The 22,490-nt window shown below is 42.6% G+C and overlaps 2 protein-coding genes across 8 annotated transcripts in view; one reads left to right on the top strand and one right to left on the bottom strand.

Annotated features, from left to right (window-relative positions):
• The window catches only part of dock7 (dedicator of cytokinesis 7), a 51,517-nt gene extending 40,563 nt beyond the window's left edge, over window positions 1-10,954 (bottom strand). For 6 of the 7 annotated variants that reach the window (XM_080832460.1, XM_080832461.1, XM_080832457.1 and 3 more), the window contains exons 1-13: window positions 10,884-10,954; window positions 7,424-7,526; window positions 6,124-6,299; window positions 5,365-5,433; window positions 4,571-4,700; window positions 3,529-3,741; window positions 3,166-3,251; window positions 3,011-3,077; window positions 2,457-2,606; window positions 1,959-2,039; window positions 1,314-1,476; window positions 946-1,088; window positions 432-525 (exon numbers count right to left, since the gene is read on the bottom strand). In XM_080832460.1, the coding sequence (XP_080688586.1) occupies window positions 432-525; window positions 946-1,088; window positions 1,314-1,476; window positions 1,959-2,039; window positions 2,457-2,606; window positions 3,011-3,077; window positions 3,166-3,251; window positions 3,529-3,741; window positions 4,571-4,700; window positions 5,365-5,433; window positions 6,124-6,299; window positions 7,424-7,526; window positions 10,884-10,921 (1,513 nt within the window). In that variant the 5' untranslated portion in view covers window positions 10,922-10,954. Of the gene's footprint in view, window positions 1-431; window positions 526-945; window positions 1,089-1,313; window positions 1,477-1,958; window positions 2,040-2,456; window positions 2,607-3,010; window positions 3,078-3,165; window positions 3,252-3,528; window positions 3,742-4,570; window positions 4,701-5,210; window positions 5,308-5,364; window positions 5,434-6,123; window positions 6,300-7,423; window positions 7,527-10,883 lie in introns of those variants that run through there. The other variant, XM_080832462.1, reaches the window with a different exon arrangement.
• A 1,687-nt stretch (window positions 10,955-12,641) lies between these two features.
• Window positions 12,642-22,168, top strand: atg4c (autophagy related 4C, cysteine peptidase). The gene is made up of 11 exons (XM_080833702.1): window positions 12,642-12,710; window positions 13,251-13,408; window positions 13,637-13,720; window positions 13,881-14,114; window positions 15,427-15,751; window positions 16,370-16,440; window positions 17,093-17,250; window positions 17,615-17,693; window positions 18,694-18,770; window positions 19,808-19,927; window positions 20,668-22,168. Exons 2-11 carry the CDS (start codon window positions 13,336-13,338, stop codon window positions 20,827-20,829), a joined length of 1,383 nt encoding a protein of 460 aa, XP_080689828.1. The 5' UTR covers window positions 12,642-12,710; window positions 13,251-13,335; the 3' UTR covers window positions 20,830-22,168.
• The last annotated feature ends 322 nt before the right edge of the window (window positions 22,169-22,490 follow it).

Here is a 22,490-nt window from a genome sequence, read left to right on the forward strand (position 1 = left end):
TTTTAGGTTTTTGTATCCATGTGATTTTACAAGATACATGATATGGGTTTCATAATGCATTTGAAATGATTCGCCCCTTTCTGGCATATTATAGATTTTGTTTCTGTCTGCATCTTCTCTTTCATTTATGTAGTCCAAAATCCATTACACATTTGTTCTGCTTTCCCATCTGACCACCGCCCAGTGGAATGTGAGCCCTGAGGGACAGTCTTCTGCTTACCACATGCCCACAGTCTTTCTGCTCTAGAGAATTCTGTCCTACTGCAAGGCATGTTTGCTTCTCTTCCATAAACTTGTGTTTTAAAGAAATATACATATACATGACATGAGTCTTTGGACTTTTTTTTACACAGGCACTACAATTGCTTTGGCCTTGCTGCTTTGCCCTGTTCCCCTAGACAGTTTGAGGCTTGTGGGAAATGTAGTCTCACCTGTGATGGGCCTCAGTCTGCGGAGCACAGAGGACGGTCTCCTCATGTCAGCTAAGAACTTAAAGAGGTCTTCATCACTCAGACGATCACCCTCCTGTTATAGACACACAGACACACACTTAGGCTTAAATAAAGGATAAGGGAAATAATTCTACACCAAGGCTACCAAGCAGCCTCACAACAGGCAGGAGAGAGCAAAGCATAACAGCCGGGGCCGAGCCCCATCAGATAAGCAAATGTTGACTTTCCAATTGATACCTACATTAAAATGATTGTCTTTAGTTTTGGCCATTTGTCAATTTTGGGTACATCAGCAGAGTCAGCCAAAACTGCATTGAGAGTTTTAATGTTTAACTGAAAGCACTACTGACCCAGACAAAGATGGGGTTGTAGGCTTTAAGTCTACAGTGCAGGGTCACAAGCCATGCTCTGACTCAGATGAAACATATGCAAGTGCATCCATCATTCCATTAGTTTATGCTGATGTACACCAGCAGGGCAAGGGGCCCCTGACCTGCTTGAAGAAGTTGGTGACGGTGAGGGTGGCCGGCCGGAAGCTGGTCAGGCTGCAGGACTCATCTCCACTGGTGGTCCTTTCCAAAGAGCGCCGGCCCACGATGCTCGAGTTCCTTCGCTCTGACCAGGACCCTTTCCTCTCTGCAGGGGACACAGAGGCGAGGGTCAGAAGTTGCATGGAATACAAACTCACATAGAGGCAAAAGCACTATCCATGACTTTGAAAATATTTCTCTTTTATAATATGCTCTGCATTGCCATACAAATGACACAACTAATCATTAAAAATGAGCCAAACATGGTTCAATTTGTAAAAAGCTGAGCTATGGCGTTGTTCTACCCAAGGGCTAAGGGTCTAGTGCTCACCTGGCAGGCCCATCTCCAGCTCCGTGTCTCTCTCCAGGCTCCCGGCGCTGTTCACGATGTTCATGAGGTGGATGGCTGTCCAGGCGAAGGGCATGCGGTACTTGCCCAGGCGCTGGCAGAACTGCTCCGACTGGCCGCGTAACTTCTCCAGCTTCTCCTTGTTCTGAGGGACAGAACGCAGCGACACACAATCAGTGCTGTGCTGTGCTCCTCACATGGGCACATTTCAGCATTTCAGAGTCTAACAGAAGAACGTAGTTTTCACACATTTTGGGTGCTTTTTTTCTTACTGGAGCCGTCACATGGTCCAATTTTGCTATAACAGAATTATAAAGACCACATTGCAATGTGTTGGTCTTTATAATTCTGTCCAGAACTGGAAAACAAGCCATTGTGACGGTAAAGAAAACCCCAACAGATGTTTTTTAATGCCGAAAGAGGGTTTGCTTTGAGGCAGTTCCCTCTGTATTTGGCTTCAGTGACTGACTTCACTGTTATTCAACAACTCAAAGCATGTTCGGGTAACACCATCCCCTCGTAGGCCATAACCTCAGCTCTGACTCAAACACACCGTAACCAAAGAAGCACATTTGATGTGAGCCGCAGCCGGCAAAACGGTGACCCTCAGTGGATTAGCAGACTTACTTTAGTGTTGTCAGCTTCTTTGAATACCATGTATGGCTCTGCACATTCTCCAATGTCTCCTTGCTGTAACACTTTCTCCAGCTAGGAAGCAAACAAACACAACAAATGAACAGAGTCCTTTCTGAAAAGGAAATATTACATCACAAGCGAGGGCGTGTGAAAATGTGTGTGGGTGTGTGGTCTGCTTCACATGGGTTTCCACATTGTGCTAATGTCACAAGTATTTATTCCGTTTTCTAGATTTAGATAGGAATGTGAACGCTTTGGAGTCTATAGAAAATATTTTTGTCTGTACTGATACGATTTTTTTACGAGTCATCATGCACATACATACACTCTATGAAATATGTTGTTTGAGTAAGAGGTTTCTTCTCAGCATGCAGATGATTTTCTACATGAAAGAGGACTTCATAAGGTCATTGAACTATGAGGAACACAAAACCTCTGGAGACGCCCATCTCTCAGGAGGTCTGGAGGCCAGAGAGGGCAGACACTGACCTTAATCACCAGGAAGACATCTTGGGAAGGGTAGGTGATGGAGAAAATGGCCGATCTAGCCAGAGTGGAGATGGCGGCCGTCTGGATGTGAGGCTTCAGCATGCCTTTGGTTTGCTCCGAGTTCAAGTCGAAGAAGAAGTTTTCCGATATCTGACGCAGGAGGGACAGTTCAATTGAGATGAGAAAAGGCATTTTCACAAGGGATTAGTGCCTCCCTCTAGTGTTGGTCAGACAGTACTGAAATAATAACAATAGGAGAAATGGTCTCAGAGTACACGGCTATGATGAGCTGGGTAAATGTGGGCACACAGTTTGTAATTCATACATTTCATAATGTTCCCAAATGTGCAACTCAAACATGACCTTGCAGAAAGATGTGTACTGCAGTACAGCCACAGCATAGTAGTGAGCATTTTCTCTAACCTCCGGGCCTCATGTGGCCTTTCATAACATAATGATAGATTCAGCTTATTCTTGGGAGACTAAGGCCACTGTTAACTGCTTTTGTCCCACAGTGCAACTCTGCAGAAGCCTCACAAAGCAGTGCATCTCACCTTTTTCTTTTCCTTGACATCGTACAAGGCCAAACTTGCAAATATTGGTTCGATTTCAATCTCAAACCTCCAAGGGAAGAAACAGCACAGGTCAGCACAAAGTAGCGTAACATCGGACAAGCAGAGTAAAAAGATTTGAAACGACCTCCACTCACTTCAAGGACAAGCACTTCACCAGCAGTCTCTGGCCAAAGTGCTCTTTGGGGACCTCAGGCACACAGTGGCGCTCTATAGGCTCGTCCTGTGAGAAGAGCAGACCATAACACACCGTCAGAGCCAATTAATAAAGAGATGTTGCTTTTACTCAATGTGAAAAATATTGGCATAATGTTCTGGTTATGCAATACATACAATTTTAAATTAAAGCAATTCATAAAGTAATAAAAGTTTACATAAAATGTAAAAAGCAAAGCTATTTTTTTTTTTCAAATGAAACACTAAGGCTGCTGCTGTTATATTCCACAGTCCTACACAACACAAAGACAACTTCATCAGCTTCTCCCTTTGGCATGGAGTACCTCATCCAGGGCTGGATGAAGGGCGAAAACCTCGCGGTGCCTGTTGGCCTTCCGTTGGTCCTCGTTGTGCCGGTCGATCTCTTCGTTTGGGGCGCGGTCCAACAGGTGCGGCAGGAGGGCGTCGGGCTGGGAGTTCTTCAGGTCGAAGATGCTACAGGCCCAGCTGCCCCGAGGCGTGTCGTCAATGGACATGGACCTCCTCTTCAAGTCATCCTAGCCGAACACATTCACATATGTGATGACAACAGTCATGCAGACACTTAACCAAACAAACAACCATAGCAAAGTTACAAAGGCATACTTATGACTCATCAGATAATATTAATTTTAACAAAGCGTTCTTCAGAATGTGTAGCTACATTTACTGAACCCTTTATTAGGAACACTATACTAATACTGGCATGACATGGTCTTCTGCTGTTGTAGCCCATCTGCTCCCATCTCAAGGTTTGACGTGTCGTGTTCTCAGATGCTGTCATCTCAAGGTTTGACGTGCCGTGTTTTCTCAGATGCTGTTCTGCTCTGAGTGGTAACTGGAGTGTCTGTAGCCTGTTCTATACGCTCCAACCAGTCTGGCCATACTCCGCTGACCTCCTTCATTAACAGGGCGTTTCCATTCACAGAACTGGCGCTCACTGTTTTTTTTCCACACCATTCTGAGTAAACTCTTAAGACTGTTGTTTGTAAAAATCCAATATCAATAGTTACAGAAATACTCAAACTAGCCCCTCTGTTGCCAACAATCATGCCACGGTCAAAATCACTCAAAATGCCCCCATTCTGATGACTAGAGAGCTGAGTGAATAAGGAGGTGTACAGGTGTTCCTAATAAAGTGCTCAGTGAGTGTAGATCATGACATCATGGTTATGATATTTTATTACGGTTCCCCAAAGGCACCCCACAAAAGCTTCCAAGTTGTTTTTATCTGCAAGGAGCACTTTATAGCCATAGAGAAGCCCTTTGTGAAAAGGCCTCTTTCTGGAAACTTCTGTCCAAAATCACACATACTTGCACATTCAAGAAAGCTGGGGATGGCGTTACCTGTTCATCCTGATAGGCGCTGCTGTCGGGCAACTCATCGGACTCAAACACCTGTTTGGGGAGTCCTCTCTGCCGCTCCTTCTGCTTGTCCAGAGTGTTGGGGTTAAACCCTGTGCCCAGCTTATGGTACCTGACAGACACAGACAACACAGCTCCTTCACTTCCGAGTCCATTGTTCCACATTTACATGCAATAGCATGGCGTGTCAGATCTCTGAACACCCTCACGGACAACTGAGCTTTAATAAACTTGCAGCTTATTGTAAGACTACAAACATATCAATGCACCAAGCATGGCCTTAGAGCCCAAGAGAGGCAAACATCCTTGGACATGCCCTTCATTTGTCTGAGATGACAGAAATGGCATGGCTATTGATAGCCACCTCCCTTCCCACTGGACAACTGATCTGGAGAGCTCACATTAGCTCTCTAGTCTAAAGCAACGTATCCAGCAAAGAAACATACATCAGTGATCAGGGAATTAAAGCAGATTAGCCTGAATTACAAGCGGAATGATATGCTTAAGAGCCTACTTATCCTAAAACTCTGTGAACAGGTGGGAAAGCTGCGGCACTCTAGCACAGAACTACATGTTGCATTTTTGGCAGAAGAAGTGACCTCCAATCCAACACTCAACTCACCTATTTACCATAAAACTGTGCTATGGTGTTGGTTAAAGAAAAGGGAATGGTCGGATGCGGACAAAGTGAGAAACAGTTGCAAATGAAGAGCTTGCTGATATAATGGCTTTATGCGAAAATGGATTAACACCATGCACACTTGTGGAGTTCTTACTTGCGATTGACAACAGCCCAGTCCTCTGTGTAAGATCTTGTACAATGTCTGACGTGAGCATCATTGTCACTGGAGGGAAGGATCATTGAAAAAAACAAAAAACAACATCAGCATCTTAATAAGGCATAATTCTTTGTTTCCACTTGTGTGGCATTAAGCGAATTCACTATCCATTACTCTCAATAATTCTTGCTAATATTTACACTGCAAATTCTCAAATAAATTAACTAACAAATAGAGTCTGGCTGAGCAGGGCAATGTAACCATATTAATACCATAAAAGGAAAGTAACCCAACTGGAGACCTCTCTCTCCTCTCACACACAGGTCTAGAAGGGCTTAAGTGGGTTAGCCATCTGATTTCATTTGCTGTAATCAATAGCAGCGATGGGTTTAACATCTGCATGTGGAGAGGCTTCCAGCTGGGTGGAATTGGGTTAGGCCAACAGTAATCAGGCCTGGGAGGCCATAACGACAGCTTGTGTCTACAAACACACACACAAAACTATGGGGGTTTCTCCACACCCAACGTTAACAACCTGGATAGACACTGACAACCCGATTAGATGTGGTAAAACAACATTTATCAACCTTCATTTATCAGGCATCAATGCAATTTGTGATCAGATTTTGAAGTTTGAGGCAACACTTCATAAAACAGCTCATTCACTTACACACACACTTAAGCAATACTGCATAAAACACCTCACACTCATCTACACACACACACAGGCACGCAGACACAGGTACACACACATACCCCTCCTCTGGCAAACACTGGCCCACTGTGCGGCACTCGCGGGGTGTGTAGATCACTTCGATGTCATCAGGAGGGAACTCGATGAGGTCTCTCAGTGGGCCCGACTCAACGAGAGGGGGGTGTGTGATGAGGTACTCCTCAAAGTCCACCGGCTCCACTGTCTCTGTGAGGGGGACCTGGGGAGGGGGACAGACAAGACAGAGAGAAACAGAAAACAGAGACAGAATGACAGGAGGGTAGTGAGCAAAACAATGAAGAAAACAGATGAAAACCAGAGAAAGAAAGAGAGAGGAGGTAAGTGAAAGCATGACAGCGAGACAAGGACAGAGACAGACAGAGAGACAGACTAGACCGTAAACACTGTATAACTGAATAAAGCTGTTCTCATACTGATCAGTGCAACATCATTACACCACTCTTTAAGCTAGCAAAACCGCTGAGCACTCTTGGCACCATGAAAAACACAAAGATGTAAAAAATGAATATCTTCTAAGTGCAAAAGAGACTATCTGTCTAAACTAAAATAACTGGGTGTTAAATTATTTAAAACAAATTGGAATTTGGTTTGCACAGTCCTCTGTGCTCAGTCAAATAACTTCCGCGCTCAAAACCGAAATACAAATGGACCACATAAACCCCTGATAACAATACCAGTTCAACGAGTTTTCTAGAATGGAGATGAACTAATCATTTCACAAACCATTTCTTCAAGTGAAAGTTTCAAGCCTACGGAGTCATAAACATAACCCCAGGAGACACTTAGAACACAAATATGAAAAATTAACTCTTTGCCTACAAAACATCAGTGATGTTCATTATGGCACTGCTTAATGCAGACATTGTTTGGAGACCTCCCCTGGGATCTGAAGGAACTTTTTTTTTTAGGAGTTTTCCCAAGGCTACAATCATCCGGACCATTCAGCATAAGCTGCTACTAGGCATATGCTGCTACGGCACTAAAGCAGAATTTTGGGTTATGACCAAGGCTGGCTCATTAAACATGAAATGACTCACAGAACTGATGTTTGTAGATTTGTTAGTTACAGCGCTTTGTTCACTGTCTTTCTCTTTAATGTTTATATTTTCTCTAGGTTAAAGAATGTGATCACATGCATTTTATTGTCATACATGGAATACAATCATATGGGAATAATCTTCCAGAATAAGAGTCCTCAAAACAAAACATTTTTGACACTGCAAGAATGATATAATGCTTCAAATTCCACCATCTGCTCGAAGGCCTGTGAACGGGGATTCACTGCATTCCAGTCTGTTTTAAATCCACAGCCTGGATACTCACAGTGTTCGCAGTGGCGTTGGCACCCACGTTGAGGTTCTTGAGGAGCTGAGGAGAGCCTCCATACTGACCAGCGATCTGTTTCCTTACTTCAGCAGCCACAGTCCTGAGCAGCATGGGAAGGAGCCGGGAGGTGTGGCAGTAACAGAGGAGGAGAGAATCAGAGTGAAGATGCAGAACGAGTGCAGAAAAAGAAGGAGATAGCGAAGGAGATAGCAAAGAAAGAGAAAAGGAGAGACGGAAGAACAACGTTAGTAGTCAAGCATCCATCTACATGGGCAACCATGACTTCATACATTCCACTAAGCTTAGCACAGGTCTATAGGATCCATCAGGTCACACCTTTCACTGATAACAGCCATTCCAAAACATACCAATAAGGCTTATGTATATTATAAAGTATAAACCAACAACACCAGGCCTGAAGTGATAAGCGCCTAGAGACAATTGTATTGCTATGGCGCTATATAAATAAAATGTAATTGAATTGAATTAAAGTCTCTATTCAAAATCATTTGCCAACTTCAAGTAGGCTGTATTTCATTTTAGAATGTCCACTAGCCAATTGTAGTCAAGTCATATTCAAATAACACGATTGTTATAGATGAAGAAACACTGAATACCCCAGAACATATAAAACAATTAAAACTAAACAAAGACCTTTGACATTGAAAAAAAAATTCTTATGTAAAAAAAACAAAAGGTTTTTGGCATAATGCACAGGGGACCCTGTAGACAAACAACACCACTTGTGACAGAATCCAACTTCTGTGATTTAGGCCTATTCTAAAAATGGGTTATCTAGAAAACATGGTCACAGCTTGCGAAGCTCCATTTTATGGGCTGTTACACTGCCCTGAGGTTATCGTTTCTTAACCTTGGTGGTAAGGGTCTACTGTTTCCAAGGCTTCCACACACACACGCGCACACACACACACAGATACAGAGACACGCACACACACTTAAATGTACCAAAACCAAAAGAATTGGAAAAAAATCTGGCAATTTTATTTCACAATTAGAAGCTTAAGTTTAAGCCTACTATACCATAACACTTCAGTTTTTCATAATGATGCGTATATTTGTATCATTACTTAACCAAGGAAGTACATTGTTATCACTTTTACTAGCTTACAACTAGCTATAGTTTACAACAGATTTACTGCAGCCTTACACATTTGTGTTAGTGGCCTTGAACACAGCATTTCAGCATTGGTGAGACCATAAAGAGTTTCACATACAACCTACTGCTCTCTCAACTAGGAGGAATATGACAGTGTTTTCTCAAGGATCTTTTCAGGAGAAGGGTTTGTTGTACCTAGGTGGTGTGTGCGCATAGTTCCCCGGCAGTTGAAGAGAATATCAATAGGTCATTTTAAAACATTAAATAAATTGACACTTGACTGCAAACAACAATCTTACTAACATATTTACTGACATCTATTTCTTCATACATAATGCCTCTTTGCCCCAACTACTTACAGAGATCCGACATAACTGAATCAGGGGCACCAAGCTGTGAGGACAAGTGCTTGTCACTGTATAACAGTGAAGCTATAAGACACTCCTCACAGACTGAATTCCTGAAGTGCTGAACCAAAAACCTCCTAATTACTCCCACAGCCTTTTTATTTACCTCAAACCACTTCTGCAGCAGAGGACGAACTGATTAGCAAGCTCAGACATCTTGTTTATCAGGGCCACAGTCCACCCTGTCCACCTCTGCAGAGTATTTTTGGCACAGGCCAAAAGCACAGCGCTGCACTCCTCAAGAAGTCTCCACAGTCAGCCTCATCAAGCCCAGGCTAACGGACAGGCAAGAGTGGCAAGGGGAGATTTTAGGATGATGATTGCGTATGTTAAAGAACAGTCAAACTCCCACTACGTCTCTCTATATCCCTCAAACAGGAGTCTTCTGATCATCACAGCCAGTCAGAGGAAAAGAAACAGTAAAGCTTTTTGTTCAGGGTGCTTAAAGGCAGATCGTTCTTATGAGCTTGCTGCGAAGCATGTGATAGGCCAGCTATTTTAAAGAGCTCACAAAACAGACACAACAGACACAGCAGACACAGCAGACATCACAAAAGCTTAATCTCGGCTGACTACACTTACTTCTGCATGATGTTTGTGTGCAAGAATCCTTATGATGAAACCCATGTTTCTTTCTCTCAAGCCACTTCAGGGCCATCTTAACTGGGAAATATCCCCAGAAGTAACTCTCGCTCACAGGCAAAGACACGCCACACAAACGCACAATGAGCTGAAGGCTCTATGGTCACACACAGACACACAAAACCACTCTGTGGGAACCCAAGCTAACTCCAATCCTCCTGAGGGTGGTGCTTCACTCATTCCACATGGAGGACTCAAAGTCAGGGTGGAGTACAGAAGCCATATCCCCTCATCCTACATGATTATCTCAGAAAAGTCTCCAACAGCAGCCAGTACAGCCAGATTATCCCCAACCCACCAGGGGAAATCAGACAGAAAGTCCTGTTGTGGAAACCAAACAAAGTGAAAACACTTCAGGAACAACTGTCAGGGAAGCCGTCATGTGTTCACTTTGCAATGAATAGGGCCTTCATCTCTTGGGGGCAAGGTATGATGATTGGCTTGAATGGTTTGTCTGACACAAACAAACCAAAAGAAAACACAAGTGACCTACCAAGCAAATGCTGAAAAGGGTGGGCAAACAATTTAGAGCTTGCGAGTAAACAGAAGACATCTATGGATAGAAATTCCCTTTTGCTGAGATGCAACCTTAACTTTAAACGCGTTAAAATAAGCTTGTACATATTTATCAGCGCTGTCTTCATTGACCCAATTTATTGTTTACGTCAACAGATTGAATGGCGTATGGCACGGGCTAGCTACACTCACACACATATACACTGGCTCTCGGTGCAACTGGAAAAGAGATCCTTTGTTCGTTACACCATATGGTAAAATGTATTACCAAACGAAGTGCCGCTGGTTAATGCATCGGGCGAGGATACAGACATAGCACATTTTAATTTCTGATATTTCATACCACGTTTGATCACTGGGTGTAGCGCAAACGAGCTAGCCAACTACCCGAACCTATGTGTCAGAATGTCATCTAGACATACAGACTGGTGAAAAGCGTATTTCCGAGGAATATTGTATACGCCTGAACCCGCATCCGGCTGGATTGGCACATCAGCAAACAATATACTGTGTGGCCGCGTAACAAGCAAAATCCCAGCAAAAACCCGCATAGAAAAGAACACTGGTTAGGAGACCAGGGTGGGTCGCTTGGGGCATCTCTGATATGGCTTCTATGGCTAACTCCTAGCTGGCTGGCTAGGCCCTATTTGGGAATGGTTGGTGTCTGTGCCTGGCGCTAGAGACAAGATTTTAAAAAACCAAGAAGATGAAAAACGCCGTTCAGTGAGTGCAAAGTAACAGTAATAAATTAGAACACGCAGGGTAACGCCCTTACCTGCTAATTTTTTGGGCGAAGGCGCGGCGCTCAGCCATAGCTGTTGCCGCTGACTACTCGAATTCCCAGGCTCTCCAAGCTCTGCTGGGCTGCAGGCTAGAGAAAAAGGGAGACAGGAGTTCCCAGATAGCTCTACCGTAAATAACAGAATAGCAACGGAATTCGGTTTGTTGTTTCCGAAAGCTTTACAAACGTTATTATACACTTGCATACAGGGATAAAATATATGGCAGAGCAATACATCTTTCTACATAGGTTGTGCTCTTTTTGTTACCCGATATTAACTATGCATCAAATCAAATTTCTGCATGTGCAATGAGTGATGTGATTTTCCAAGAGACCACTTTGTTTATGAAAACTGGAAATTGTCAAGGGTGATTCATATCCTGTCCTGTGAACTATTCCAGTCAATAAATGGTGTGAAGTATGTCGGTTCCGTTTTCCTGAATTCTACGGTCAGAGCCCATGCGTGCAAGCTGTTAACAGTTTAATGCCTGTCTTCGTGCTTCAAAGTGTTCAAATACTGAATTTTGAGGACCACATTGTCATGATGTATTTGTTATGTGGACTTTTAGGTTTCTCAAAATTGTCACTAAATGGAAATCTGACATGAAGTGAATGTCCATCGGTAAACAAAGCAAGGAAGTGGATACATTTGTTAAATGTCAGGTGTATGAACTGCGTTGCCAGAACTGACACCACAACTCTAAAACTTGAAAATGCATTTCCTGAAGGAAATACCAGTGCATGAAATGCAAAAGTTAGGAAAGGAAGAAGAAAAGAAAGAAGAGTGAAAGAAGGAAAGAAGAAAGGAAAGAATAGTGGAAGAAGGAAAGAAGAAAGGATAGAAGAGTGAAGAAAGGAGAGAAGAGAGGATGAAGGAAAGAAGAGTGAAAGAAGGAAAGAAGAAAAGAAAGAAGAGTGAAGAAAGGAAAGAAGAGTGGAAGAAGAAAAGAAAGAAGAGTGAAGAAAGGAAAGAAGAGTGAAAGAAGGAAATAATAGTTGAAGAAGGAAAGAAGAAAAGGAAAGAAGAGTGAAAGAAGAAAGGAGAGTGAAGAAAGGAAAGAAAAGTGAAAGAAGGAAAGAAGAGTGGAAGAAGGAAAGATGAGTGGAAGAAGGAAAGAAGAGTGAAAGAGAAAAAGAGAGTGAAAATATTGAAAAAAGGAGATAAAAATGGAGTGAAGAAGAGAGATTGAGTGTGAGAGAAAGTAGACTGAGAGGGATAGAGAGAAAGATGGAGAGATGGAGAGAAAAAAAGTAGAGAATGGAAGGTGTCAATGTTCCTAGTTACAGTTAAATTGAGAGGGACAGAGAAGAGGTTCCTTTGATTTGGCGCAGCTGTCAGTGAAGCACAGGTGCAAGCCAGTTTAAAGACCCTATTATGATGTCATAATGGCCCAATGTAAGTCAATGGGAAAATTTCGATTCGTTTTTTTTAATATCTCAAAAAGTATAAAGTTTAGAAAAGTGAAAAATACATAGCATACGTGTCCTTTACAAGACCTACGCGACAAAGTTTGAATGAAGTTTCTACGTTAAGCGGTTCGGGCTGAATGAATCGCAGAAAAAGGTAACCAGAAGAAAAAGAAGAAGAAGAAGAAGCCTAGGAATAACAATACAGGGCATTTCATGCACTGTAATAACAGATTCATGGTACGATGAAAACAGTGCACCGCTTTAGAATCTGTGGTGCGACGTGCCACTCCCTTTTTTCAGTTCCACGATGCGTCTTGACGTATACGGCACAGACGTCTTTTGGAGGTTCCCAGCTATGGCTAGGTTCCTCAAAATGTAAACACTAGAGCTGCAATCATAGCATTGGGTGCTGTAAGTATACAAGTTCAACGTTAGATTTATCCTCATAATGTTTCTTGACTTCTCAACCAGCTATATTTCGTGTTGTCCATATTTCATATGCGTGGGTACTTTAAAGAAATAGTCAGTTGGATGTTTTACTTTGATTTAACACTATAGCTAGCTAGCTAGCGAGCGAGCTAACTATTAGCCGATATCAATTACTGTCTTGACAGCTAACATTTGCCAGCCTGTGAAATATAATAATATGGTATCTGTCCTAGTAGGCAAATGATAATGGAACCAAGTGTAGCCATGTCGTTTTTAAAATAATTAGTCAGGTAGTATAGATCGGAAACATTCTTGTACATTACATGCGCGAACAGTAATGCAGTGTGACATAATCATGTGATGTGGTGGTGGTCAGCCAGCCTGCACTGTCATAGAATCTTTGCCTGTCATTCTTTAGATGTAACTTTAACTTAATGCAATATTCAGTGTGTTAAGTTAGTCAGTTTTCTAGCATCCGTTACATTTTCTCAATGTGATTTTGTTTGCAAACGCTTTATGAAGTAATGGGACATCGCAGCCGCAGACTTAAAGCAAGATTTCTCTATTGCTCGACTCCCGTTGTGATGGGTTCTCCACGGTGGTCAACATGGAGAAAGGGAACGACGAGGTGGACAAATTGAAGTCGAAGTTTGTGTCCGCTTGGCACAATGTCAAATACAGTAAGTAAAAAACAAAACTACAAATATATGCTCGACCCTTAGTTTCCCCCTCACAACCAACTGAACTCATTGATGCCACAAGATACAAATTGTTCAATAGCGATAACACGTTTTAAAACGGATGTTGTTTAGTGTTTGCTAAAGATCAGAGCATGTTTAATCTTAAGGCAAGAGATGACATGCTGTTAGTAAGCTATTTGAAATAAATGTTCTAAATCAATATTCCAGGCTGGGTGCTGAAGTCCAAAACCTCATTTAGCAGAAATTCTCCTGTTTTTGTCCTTGGAAAATGCTATCATTTTAAAGTTGAAGGTAAGGCTTTACAAATAGTAATTGTTTGTATCACAATAGTAATTGTTTGTTTCGCAATAGCATATGTATTGCAAAAGCATGCTTCTAAAGCATTCATCATTTTTAGGAGGCAGAGTGCCTTAACACTGTGATGAGTCCAAGGATTGCATTATCTCTGCAGATGAGGAAACCCCCACAGACAACAGTAGTTTTGAGTCAGCCGAGGACGAGATTGTCATGGGAAATGTGGAAGCTTTCCGAAAAGACTTTGCTTCTCGGGTGTGGCTGACATATAGGGAAGACTTTCCTGCTCTCCTTGACTCTGCCCTTACTTCCGACTGTGGCTGGGGTTGCACCTTGAGGGCAGGACAGATGATGCTCGCTCAAGGCCTGATCAATCACTTCCTGGGAAGAGGTGAGTGAGTGTGTCTTACCCATGCTGCAGAATTAATTTATTGTGGGAAAAAAAATTCCATGAGAAATGGCACAGTGCATTTAGAAAACATCTATCAGTTATGTTGTTAATAATCTACAATGCTTAGTAGGCTTGGTTTTCTAACAGTTTGGTCTGGCATATTCAACAGAACTAATGTAGACACTAATGTACACTAATGTAACATGTTTATTATATTCTCAGGTGCCTCCCACCTTATATTTGCTGTAAGGTTTCAGTTAAAAACGTTTTCTTTTATCGCACCTTTCTTCTATTGTGCATATTGCATTAAATGGAAACTGAAAGTTAAATGAAAGTGGTATCTAAAAAACTTCTCTGAAAGTCACTAAAGGTCAATGCACCTTAAAGACATGTGGGGCATGCCCTCCTTCAGCATACTGTACCACCCTGACCTAAACATCTGGTCAGTTCAATCAACCGCTGAGGTGATCATATTCTCAAGTTTTATGTCACCACATGGAAAACAATATTTAATCAGGAATTGGTTCCTCAGGTGAATCTGAAATATGTCATTAAATAAATCTTGCACAATAAAGTAACTAATGGCCACTTAAAATTATTTATTGATCAATTACAGGCGTGATCCTTTGCAAGGTCATTATGTTAATGCCTTGGTGCCTGGTCCAGCTTCTTTTATGGCCCTGACCACTCCTACCCCTGCCATTATAGGTTCCCACCCTGTTTGTAAGGCTAAAGTGTAGTAAAAGTGAAATAGTGAGCTCACTGAATGCTGTAATTGGACTTTTATTCTAAAGAAATTGCCTCTCTCTTACCCTCTCTCTCTCATCAAAAGACCATCGCAAAAGTATGAGTCAAATGGCTAGATAGTAATTCAAAGGAACTTTTATCTCCAGACCTTTAAAATGCATGTCTCTGACGTATCCCCTGAGAAACCCTGTTTGAACTTGAATGTTCATTTTGTGAATTTTGTTGCGTAACATGTGTGAGAAGGAGATGTAACTTCCTGAGTTACAAATGTTGTTCAAAGGGGAAACGTTTGAGACAGTTTGTATTTGTTATCAGCTGTGATTTAAAGTCTTTTTTTGCTCACAGTTTAAATAAAATGTAACTCTAACATCAAAGCTCTCTTGCCTCCAATGCTAAAGACTTCCTATAAGTCTAAAGATATGGGTAAATTAAGTCATCTGTGTGTGTGTGATTATGGTTGTTTCTCCTGCTGTCATACTTCCATAGCCTTAGTCACCAAACTAACAACATGATACATTCTAGTTCCATTCTAGTTTCATGTTCTATCTCTGACACCCTTTTCCAGACTGGACATGGTCAGAGACTCTCTCTCTCCAGCCTCTGGATTCAGAAACGTGGACCAGCACTGCGGCACGTAAGCTGGTAGCCTCTCTGGAGGCGACGCTGCAGGGAGACAGACCCGTGGCCCCGCAGCCTCTTCCCCAACCCCAGGGAGGGGCGGAGGAGGCAGACACACATCTGAGAGAAGTGTACCACCGAACTGTGGTGTCCTGGTTCGGTGACGGCCCCTCCGCCCAGCTGGGCATGCACAGGCTGGTGGAGCTGGGCAGGACCTCAGGGAAACGGGCTGGTGACTGGTACGGCCCAGCGGTGGTGGCACACATCCTCAGGTGGGTGCAGAGGCACCTTGGCTCCCGTTGGGAAGCTAGGACAGTATTTCTCTTTATGTTATGAATAATCTATATAAACAGAGGACTGGCTTTTTTTTTTTTACTTGTGTTCATTTCCTGATCATCGCCTTTTTATCTGGTTTTGTTTTATCTAAAGAACATATATGTATCTTTGTATGAGATGCACTCAGTGCTCATCTTAACAAGGATTGAGAATTTGTATCTTAATTTGTGTCTTAGCATCATTTAGCTCATTAGTACTGTTGTCCCTCACGTCTCCCACTTATTGAAGGACTGAGCTGTACATGTAAAACACAGTATCATGGTGAACGCAGCTGAACGCAGCCTACACAGGTTTCAGTGGTAAGTTAGGAATCACAGCATCATGACCTGAGACAGCAGCAAGAGAGACAAGCAAAAAAAGAAAGACCAAGAGTGAGTTTGATTTCGATTCTGTTTCTTGTCTTATCTCAAATGACAGAGAGACAACACCAGAGAGATAGAATCCAGTCGGCAGACACAGGAGCAAAGAGACAGACTGCTGACGATAGAGAAAGAGAGAGTGGGATGGAGAGTTGAGAGTTTCATTTTTTTGATCCTCATATGTTGTGCCTGTAGGAGAGCTGTGGATGAGGCAACGGAACCAGACCTGACAGGCATAAGTGTTTATGTGGCACAGGACTGCACAGGTAGGAGTTCTAACCTGGTGACCTTTAACATTTGCATTCAAATTAAGTTTTCAATCAGATACCTTTGGAGTCTTTCATCTTAAAATAACACAGATTGACACTCCATTAGATGGTTTAAAGGCTCCTGGGCCGACACCTAGATAAAAGGAAGGACAACAGACAGTGAAGTAGAGATGGGGAAAGTTCCAATACCCCTGTGCATGTTTTTAACTTCATTGGGCATGTGATTCTTTCCAACAGCCCCTCCAGGAACACATAGATTAGACATGTGATGACACTACTAATTAATAGTCATTGACACAGTTAGTCTTCCGTGTCATAGTCTTGCAGTAAGGGCATTTGTGGATTTAGTTTGACTATTTAACATCACAAATCAGAGATTGGCACAGTTATGGATGTATTGATAACGCTGTGGGCTGTAGCTGAACTCTGATAATGGGCTTTTATGAAGTGTTGTCCCTCATGTTGTGTGCGTGTGTGTGTCCTGCAGTTGTGTGTATATTTCCATGCAGACAAACACAAGCAGTGGGGGGGTTATCAGTGATCAATGCACTCACAGGGAGAGAGAGAGAGATAGAGGGACAGAGAGAGAGCACAATAAAGAGACCGCAGCAGACCGTTGACCCTAATATGACCTATTGAATGACTCCAGTCTACAGCGCTGATGTCATCGACAGCCATGCGCCCCGGCCAGGGGGTCCCCCAAAGCTGCATGGGGAGGCACTGATGGACACCAGGGCTGTCATCATCCTCATCCCCATTCGCCTCGGCGGAGAGAAGATCAACCCTGACTACTTCAACTTCGTCAAGGTGAGGACGTATTTATATTGTTATGGCGCTATATAAATAAAATGTTATTGAATTGAATTGAATTTGCCATCATACAAAGACACTAGGCTAACCGTGCATAGATGATAGGATGAAGGCATTAAGAGAGAAAGCTCTGACCTCTGTAGACAGGCATACAGGACAGTATGTAATGATGGGCCAGCATGGATCAGCAGAGAGAGAGTACCCACAGATGTGGAATATTTACATCGTATTTATTCAGTTTTTGTCCAATCAAATCTAAGATTGAGGTATATGAATATGAGCTCATCCAGAACTAAGTGTGTATGTGGAGGAGCTGTTTGAGTTGCCGTGACATGCAGTGTGTGCTCTGGTCCTCCTTCAGGGCATCCTCAGTCTGGACTACTGCATCGGCATCATAGGAGGGAAGCCTAAGCAGGCGTACTACTTTGTGGGATTTCAGGGTGAGCAAACTCACACCGTTTACAACATGCGCACACACACTAACAGACACACACACACACACACACAAACACACACACACACACACACACACACACACACACACACACACACACACACACACACACAGCAAAGGCCAGGCAGTACTTTATGTGGCCTAATTGTATTTTTAAATCCAATGCGTCAGTTAATTCACATGGTAAGGTTTGGGGTGGACAACAGATATGCAAAAGTGCTTGTTGAACTACTGCTTTGAATATTTTCTTCGACCCATCAGAGCAGCAGCTCATTCATCACATACTCAAAGCCCCCTCTTCCACCCCCCCAACCCAAAGGTGGGCCTGTAATTGATTTCCATATTTGGGAAAGCATCAATTTAATCGGCTCCGTACACCCCCCCCCCCCCCCCCCCCCCCCCCCACCTTTCCATCCCACAATCCCCTAGCAAAAGTGCGCCACTCTCCATCTCCCTCAGAGGCCGATGGGAACCTTCAGTTGTACATCTTGGCAGTCAATATTTACCCATTTACATTTTAGCAGTGTGGAGCACTGTGTGGGATGATGTCTAAATGACAAGCCATACATTCTTCCTGCCAGCGCAAGCCCGGCCGCCACATTCATCATATGTAAATGGCCGAATATAATTGCGTGTTTGTAAAAGTAATTTTCCACCACCAAAATTAAATGACAGGCTCCTCGGCGGGCATAAAGAATGTGCTTATACAACCAGATTTGAGTTTTTCACAGAATTTAATCCATCCTTGGGGGAGGGGGTAAATGGGGGGGTTGTGATTGTGTGCGTGTGTGCGCGCGTGTGTGTGTGTGTGTGTGTGTGCGTGGAGGGGATGTGGGGTGTGGAGGGGGGGTAAAATCCTTAACGTCTGGGAGGAAGGCGGCTGGTGACTTTGAGTCACTCTGCATGGAAATTGCGCGGGATATGCATTCTAATAATCGCACGTGGGTGTTTTTTCGAATAACTTGTCTTTTGTTTTGTCCTTGCAGATGACAGCTTGATTTACATGGACCCTCATTACTGTCAGTCTTTTGTGGACGTCAGCACGAGCGATTTCCCTCTCCAGGTAATGTGAAATTACAAAGAGCTGACCGCCGGGTTAGTGATGGGAATTTAATAGTGTCTGTTAGTACTTAAGGGTTTGAATCTGAAAGCAGCCCCCTGCTCAATTACTGACTGCAAGCGGGCTGATTTACTCCCCAGGCCGCCATGCGCCAGCCTGCACAGAGGCGGAATGTAGAGAGTAGTGACATTCTGTGTGTGTGTGTGTGTGTGTACGTGTGTGTACGTGTGTGTACGTGTGTGTATGTGTGTGTACGTGTGTGCCTAAAAAGGTTGATTTGCATACACTGTCCAGGATGTAGATCATAGGCCTCCTGCATTGTCGCCACATATCTTGACTCTTATGCTTTTCGTGTGTGGAGGCACAAGTCATCTGATAAATGGCCCCATGCATTTTGGGTCCCCATGACAGCAGTCTAGAGTCTGAGACAGATGTCCACATAACTCAAAACATGGGATTGGCAGATCTGCATTTTACACATTTCAGTTTGCCAAGACCAAAAGTTTATTGCAGCTGTTCGTCTCATGAATTCTTGTTTTTTTTTTTTTTTTACCTTTCACCACCACCCCTTTTTAGAGTTCCACTTTTTTTTCCATTTGTTTATTTCAAGTGCAGATTCAATAGATGAAGTGAATCCGCTTTTCCCCCACCCTCCTTAACCCCAGATAACGTCTCTTGAATTGTATTCCTCCCAGTCAGTGGCTGTAGACTAGTTGGCAACTTATTAAGGGAATTTCACTTATAGAGAATTTCATAATAAAAAAAACTGTAATCCTCTAAAGGTCTGAATTAATCTGTTAAAATCAAATTAAATGCAATAATAGCTTTTAAGCCTTATATGATAGACTTGATTATCCTTTGTGTTATAGTCATATCATTGCCTTTTAGGCCTTATATGAGAGACTTGATTATCCTTTGTGTTTTAGTCATATTATTGCCTTTTAAGCCTTATATGAGAGACTTGATTATCCTTTGTGTTTTAGTCATATCATTGCCTTTTAAGCCTTATATTAGAGACTTGATTATCCTTTGTGTTTTAGTCATATCATTGCCCGTCTCCAAAGAAGATGCCTTTCAACAAAATGGATCCCAGCTGCACCATAGGCTTTTACTCTAGAACTGTTGAGGACTTCAACAGAATCAGCACCGAGTTGGCTAAGGTGAGTCATGGGTCTGGAGAGAACATCCAGCAAGCAGCAGGGGCTGAACTGGTTGACCTGCAGTATTGTTTTCAGACAGAAGGTGGCAGCATTTATCTGTGGATTTGAGGCTCAACACTACTCCTGTAAAGTTGTCTAAGCTGGCAGTACCTAAGAAGATGCCAAAGGCAAGGGCAAAATGGGGAGATGTTCAGTTTAATTTAGTGTTATTTGTGTGGAGCTCTCTACATGGAAAATATGTCAAAAGCATCACAAACCGTCAAAACACCCCTAAGGGCTTAACAGAAGTAAAACCAGAAAACTCTCCCAAGCCGATACAAGGGAACCTTGAGCAGGAGCCTCCTTTAAAGACACAAGTCCATCCGGCCAGCCCGTTAGTGGCGTGTGCCGTAAGAACAGTTACTTTTGTGTATAGGTTCTGTGAAGCTTCCAAGTGAAGGATAGCAAGACCAAATATTGTATTTATTTTAGTTGATAAAGATTGTCAGTGACAGTTGATGATCTAAGGTGCTCATGTGTTGTGTTTGGGTAGGTGTACACTTGTGATCTCTTTTGAGCTCAGGGATGTTGGATGAAGGAAATCTGTTTTGTAGACAGGCTCAAACGCATATAAAGCACACAAAATACAGTTACCAACCACAGTTAGTACTTAAAGACATACTAATAATTTAATATAAGAAAGAAACGCATAGTTAATCCTGAGAAGATAAAGTGCTTGTGTGTTTCCTTATGCGTGACAGATCCTGAAGCCTTCAGCCAAGGAGAAGTACCCGGCATTCACCTTTGTAAATGGGCACGGGCGAGATTACGAGCTGGCGGGCCCCATGGAGAAAAAGGAATGGCCCTTCATCAGGGACAGCAGAAAGCTTGGGGCCACAGCCGGGGACTTTGTGTTGCTGTGAGTGAGGGGCCTACACACACTCACACACACACACTTACAAGCATCGAGCAGGGATCACAGAACAACCAGGGACTTTATGCAGTGAATGGCCTAAATACCCATATCCATATCCATCCAATCTGAAGTGAGGATACACACACATACACACACGCACACACTCACACACACAATATATCACTCTCACACTCACACTCTCTCACACACTCTCTTTCTCTCTTTCTCTCTCTCTCTCTCTCTCACTCTCTGTCTCACACACACACACACACACACACACACACACACACACACACACACACACACACACACACACACACACACACACAGACATTCACACTACATATGACCCATCACCCCATTTCCCAACCAGCAATAATTTACGAGGTGAACCTGAATTTGTATTTTTGCAGTTTTTGGGTGGAGTGTTGTGATGTTTCATGAGAACTGTGTTTGGTGGCCATATTTCAAGACTGCTCTGGAAACAGGGCTAGACTGAGGGGAAGGTATTAACATGTACCTGAACTGAGAGACTTTTTTCAGTGTGGCCGGAAGGACAGGTGCCTTGACTGAACAAAAAGAGAAGTGCTGTACCAAAGCCATTGTCTCTTGAAATGGTGATGGTTCTGCTGTTGAAATGCACATGTCAACTCTGGTATGGGGCCTTACAATACTATAGGGACTAGCTGACAGCGTACTGTGTCTTGGCCCTTAATGCAGTGCTTCTCTAAAGATATGCAGCTCATTGAATACACTGGTTGCCAGAGTAAGGCCATAGTCAATTCATATTGGTCTGTGATGAAACACCTACAAGGTCTTGTTGAATTCCAGATCAGTATTGTATTAATACTTAATACTGTGCCAGTTTCTTGTGGCATATGCAGTACATTTCTGTGTGTTTGTTTTCCGTTTGTGTTGCTATTGTTGTACAGTCCAAGACTGTCTTTGTAAAAAAAAATGGGTTGCATTTTCACACCCACATTTGTTTTGTTATAGTAGTATATTTTTGTCTGTTAGCTTTAGAAATCAGTCAGTTTAGCCCGTGAATCTTAGTTGACAAGAGAAATATGTTTTCAACCTGTTTTTGTGAAACACCAAAGTTCTTTAAATTGATTTATTTTGTAAGACTAGATTCTTCTGATCACTGTGCACATGTGGTTTACTAACTCTACAGCCATGTTTCTTTAACACTTTGTTTAGTTACAGTACATGAATCATGTACACTTCAAATTGGCCAAAGGTTCTAAGAATGTGTGCCTGTAGCACTGTAATGTAAGTAACTGATACTAATAAGGTGTTTCATTGCTCTGCTCTGCCAGAATAAACTCCTACTGTTTCATAGTAATTTCACAATGATGCAATGGAATTATGGAATTGGAACAATGGAAATAAATGTATAGGTGTGATTATTTTTAGCAAAAAATGTTTGCTTCTCTCATTCTTGTCTTGCTTAATGTGTTTACCTTCAACTGTGTTAAAATATTTTGCTTCACATAGTGATGTTATAAAATCTTAACTTTGTTTAAAATTCTTAATGCACTTAACAAACATATAAAGTGTCAGACATTTCCACGGGGCATGAGCGGCGGAAACAGAAAGAGCAAACCAGTCAGACAAGCGGCTCTTGTAAATCCGGGAGAGGAAAAGAAAATATCCTTTTGTTGAATA

Source organism: Sprattus sprattus (assembly GCF_963457725.1).
Source record: "Sprattus sprattus genome assembly, chromosome: 2".
Lineage (NCBI taxonomy): Eukaryota > Metazoa > Chordata > Actinopteri > Clupeiformes > Clupeidae > Sprattus > Sprattus sprattus.

Coding starts and splice junctions, on each gene's coding strand:
- atg4c (XM_080833702.1), top strand. CDS start 13,336: ATGGAGAAAGGGAACGACGAGGTGGACAAATTGAAGTCGAAGTTTGTG. Junction 13,409..13,636: donor TTGGCACAATGTCAAATACA/GTAAGTAAAAAA, acceptor TCAATATTCCAG/GCTGGGTGCTGAAGTCCAAA. Junction 18,771..19,807: donor CGAGCGATTTCCCTCTCCAG/GTAATGTGAAAT, acceptor TTTGTGTTTTAG/TCATATCATTGCCCGTCTCC.